This window comes from Sinocyclocheilus anshuiensis, unplaced genomic scaffold, assembly GCF_001515605.1.
Source record: "Sinocyclocheilus anshuiensis isolate Anshui unplaced genomic scaffold, SAMN03320099.WGS_v1.1 scaffold450, whole genome shotgun sequence".
NCBI lineage: Eukaryota > Metazoa > Chordata > Actinopteri > Cypriniformes > Cyprinidae > Sinocyclocheilus > Sinocyclocheilus anshuiensis.
Window position 1 is genome coordinate 789,066 of NW_015546056.1, and position 5,000 is coordinate 794,065.

At 33.9% G+C, this 5,000-nt stretch overlaps 1 protein-coding gene across 1 annotated transcript in view; it reads left to right on the forward strand.

The window, feature by feature from the left end:
• LOC107699276 (endothelial PAS domain-containing protein 1-like) overlaps positions 1-5,000 on the forward strand; it is a 26,678-nt gene that overhangs the window by 12,747 nt on the left and 8,931 nt on the right. Inside the window, exon 7 of the mRNA XM_016500488.1 lies at positions 1,252-1,358. Coding sequence (XP_016355974.1) covers positions 1,252-1,358 — 107 coding nt within the window. The remainder of the gene's footprint in view (positions 1-1,251; positions 1,359-5,000) is intronic.

Consider the following 5,000-nt stretch of genomic DNA (forward strand, 5'->3'; position numbering starts at 1 on the left):
GTGTGTGTGTGTGTGTGTGTGTGTGTGTGTGTGTGTGTGTGTGTGTGTGTGTGTGTGTGTGTGTGTGTTTGTGCCTCATCAGCTCAGTTAGTTCAATGACTGGTGAACAGAAGGCTCTTTAATGAACCGAGGCCTGCAGACACATACTCCTGCATACAGAGTCAGTGATCTGCAGCTGTCTGCTGTTATGTAACTTCAGTACAAGGATCAACTCAATGCACTAAACATACACTTTCAGAACTAAATAATACTCATGTCACATTCATTACACAAAATCACATAACCATTACACAAAATGACAGTGGAGAGGGCTTAAACACATTATCACAGTAACTAGAACTGTAATGTAGAAATAAATTAGTTTTACATAATGAGACCATTTTTTCGTAGTTGTTGTTTTATTATTATTATTATTATTATTATTATTAGCAATGACTTTTAGTGTGGTTTACCAAGCAATTTTTCTGTCAAAACTATTTTATTAAAAATAATTAATTGTATTATATTTTATATTGATTTAATTGGATATTTATAGGATAGTTATGATAGCTGTTAGTATAGAGCTCACTTTCCCTTCAGCATGTTTAATTTAATATTTGAAGTCGTCACAATTAACGACAATTATTGTGTATTTTATAATGTAAAATTCATCAATTATGAAATGAATTCAATTTCAGTATAATCGGCTATAGAGGAGGATAGCATCATTATGGTTATTTGGTCTACATTTTGTTCAGTTAAATTGATAATATTACTAAATATTATAAATTTAAAATGGCCAGTGCCAAATTTTCTCAGTCTACCCTGAAAAAAATCTGAAATTGCTAGTAAATTTAATAAATGACATAGAAATCGCAAGTAACACATTCAATTAAACAAAAGTTTGAAGTGTAAAATTTGAATTGGTATTTTTCTTATAAATCTTACTCCAGTAATCTTTATTTACAATTTTGAAAAATCATATTTTCAGTGTTCTGTCATATATTATCCTTTAAAGAAAATAGATTTTAAATATATAATGTTAGATTATGGCTCATAAATTCTAAATATTCACCCTCAGCAAACACGAGGTCTCTGAAACGCCACTTCTTGATATCAGCCAAACAAATCACATGAAATGGATAATTATTAAATTGGCTTAAAAATACTAAGCTTGTGCAGATCAAAGAAAATATCTGAGAGCTTTCGTGCAGTTGTGTGTGTGTTAATGTGTGTGTGTTTGTAATGTTAATTGCCTCTCACTTTTTCCAGAGTTACTGAGTTGATGGGTTACAGTCCTGAAGATCTTCTGGGCCGGTCGGCGTATGAGTTCTATCATGCTCTGGACTCCGACAGCGTCACCAAAAGCCACCAGAACCGTACGTGTCATTCATTTGCACCCTTGTGTGAGATGACCGGAAACATTTTCTCTCTTTCACACTTCAAGCATGTATTATTGGGAAATAATTGACCATATTTAAGAAAAGAAAATCCCATCCACATGTATAATCATATGACTGCTACACTCAACACACACTCCTAACATCGCCTTGCCATTGCGTGCATCAAGCGGTGCCATGAGAAGAGGATTAGAGAGTGTGGTTAGAAAGCAGGAGCTGGGGTCGGCTTCTGAGAAAGAGCGGTGGATCAGGTCAGCACAGGTGGCGAGGTTTACTGTTTCAACCCTTCAACACAGAACAAGTCAGCCTTAAACACACGCTCTGTGTGCAACTGCTATCTGATATCTGCTACTTCACAGCTACATGTCTATATGTGCATACACAGACACACACACGCATACACATTCGCACTTGCTTTCTTTCTGAATGCATAAAGCTATTGACCTCTTTTCCCAGTGGTCTCATAATACCCTGAATCCCGTTCATTGTGCATTGTCTAATTAAACCTTTTGTTGAAAAGCAGTTTAATCAGAATAACATGCATAAACTGTTCCTACTACATGACAGATATTACTGAAATAGGTGTCCAGATTGTAAAAAAAAAAAATGGCGCACACTTTCTTAGCCAATCAGAAATGGTCTTTGCCTGTCAATCGTTTTAGAAATTAGTACTTTTTATTCCGCAAGGATGCATTAAATTGATCAAAAGTGACAGTAAAGACATTTATAATTTTACAAAAGATTTACATTTAAAATATTTGTATCATATTGTTTGTATCATAGTTTTTACAAAAATATCAACTGTTTTCAACATCGATAATAATATGAAACTTGTGTCTTGAGCAGTTAATCAGCCTATTAGAAGGCCATTACTTCTGAAGACTGGAGTAATGATGCTGTAAATTCAGCTTTGATCACAGGAATAAAATTCATTTTAAAATATATTCAAATAAAAAAAACAGTATGGAAATGGAAAGCAGTTCATTTAAATTGTAATATTTTGATCAAATAAATGCAGCCTTGGTAAGCATAAGAGACTTCTTTAAAAAAACAAAAAAAATCTTACTCTCCTCAAACTTTTTAACTTTTGCAGTATTAATCTAAACATTATTAAATAGTGCTTATATATTTTTTTTAATATTTGTATTTTATTTTATTTAATAATAAAGTTTGGGGGTTGGATTTGGATTTCGTTTTTTGCAAATTAAATGTTTCTAAAAAAAAAAGAGAGAAAAGTAATATTACTGTTTCCACAGTTTAGAATAATACACTCATAATAAATAGAATGGGAATTTTGCATTCACAAAAAAATATTAAACAAAAAAAAAAACGTTATATTTTAACTTGTAAGATATCTGGGCACTTGTTTGCTGTTTTTCCTTTGTTATCCACTGATTATACTTAAAAAAACACTGCAAACAATATCTTCAGTTAAATAATATTAATAATAATAATATTAAATAATATTATTTATTATTATTATTATATTTCAATATTATAGTGAATTTATATAACATAACAAAAACATAGCATATATACATCAGTCGTAGTTGCTCTCCTCTCACTTTTTTTTACTTTCTCAACATGCTGCACCTAATTGCCTTTTAGCTTTCATTTATCTGTCTCTTTCTTGCTAAGCAGAGGTACTGCTTACAAACACAGGTCCACAAATACAGACTGTCCACGCACAGCAAACAACAATATATATATACTGAGGTTGCCAGCCCTCCTGAGTCAAATTACATTTGAGACAAATTGCATTTCGCATGCATGTTTGAGTTATACGATTCAAAAGAGCCTTATTGGATTGGTTCTATTAAGGATGACCGGAGCAGCTATTAGGACATTTTGAACCCCATTAGGGGTGACAGAGGAGATAAGAACACAGCTACGGTGCTCCTCAGCCGGGCCAGGTGTCCCAGATTGCTCCCTAATCAGATGCTGGATGTGGAGTGGCTTCTGTCCACCTTGACGTTAACATGTAATTAGAGTCTTTTCAAAGTGTGTAGAGGAGAAAAAAAGTGTTGATCTGGATTGGAGCTGCCTCGTGACTGTGCTTTCACCACTTATTTGTCTCTTTCTTTTCTAATCACTTGAACTTTTCTAAGAGCTTCCATCATTTATCAAACGACCATAAAAAAACATTTCTATATTTTAAGACACAGTCTTATAGATTGTATATTTCTCAGAGCTAACATGCATATACATTGAGAAGCACTCTTTGTATAAGTGATTTTCTGTTTCCCCACTCAAACTTTGTTCTGCATTAGTTTTATTACAAAATTTGCACCTGGTTACATCTCCACTGCAAACCCCTTTTTTTTGTCATATATGAAAGCAAAGAAACAAGAAAAACAAAGAGAATTAGTTAAATAAGAACCTAATAAACCTAAACACAAAAGTTTCAATGCAAAACACCCTACCAAACTCTTTCTGTGTGCCAAGCAAATCATAAATTTGTGCATTGTGTTATGCACAACAAACAGTTACTAATGGTGAATGCTTAGACTTTAGTTGGCAATATGAACCTGCTCTATAAGTAGCATATATATTGCTTCATAAATTAAAATAACAAGAATGTCAAGTCACTTTTACTTCTATAGCGCTTTATACAATACAGACTGTGTCAACGCAGCTTCACAGACGTAAACAGGAAAAAGAGCAGAATCAATTATGGAAACTCAACTGTGGAGACCATTCATATTCTGCTGAACAGCAGCTCTGAAAGACGATAGTGTCATTATTTAGCTCAAGTCAGTTCAGGAGGTACAGTACCGTTCAAAATTTGTGGATTTTTAAAATACTTTTATTCCGTAAGAATGCATTAAATTGATCAAATGTGACGATAAAAACATTTATAATTTTACAAAAATGTATATTTCAAATAAATGCTGTTCTTTTTAACTACGTTTCTCAAAGAATCCTGAACAAAATGTTTATGCATGGTTTCCACAAAAATATTAATCAGCACAACAACATTTCCAACATTAAAAATAATAAGAAATGTGTCTTGAGCAGCAAATCAGCATATTAAAATGGTTTCTGAAGGATCATGTGACACTGAGGGCTGAGGTAATGATGCTGAAAATTCAGCTTTGCATCACAGAAATAAATTACATTTTAAAATATATTCAAATAGAACATAACTATTTGAAATTGTAAAAATATTTCACAATATTACTGTTTTTACTGTGTCAAATGAATGTAGCCTAGATGAGGTCTTTTAAAAACATCATGCAGACCCAACTTTTGAACAGTAGTGGATGTACAAAAATATCTTCCCACTATTTTTAAAAACCATGCATAAGGATGAGAAAACATGGACATTTTTTCAACGACTCAGTAGGAAGGAATACATGCAAATGTTTTAAATTGTTGGCAGGGCCTTTGGAAGGACCAAGCGCTTTGACACAGGGACACTGGCCTCCTCTTAGAACCTGCGTCTTTCTATGCGACTTCCTTTCCGACCACTCGTATAAAGTCGCAAGGCTTTCCGCAACGTGGCCGTCCTGCAGAGCAGCGCATGCACAGGCTGGGAGTGAACCGCTTGACCCGAAACCAATGCTTTCCCACGGCAGATCTGGACCGAGTCCAGGGCGAACGTGCCACGGAGACAGACTG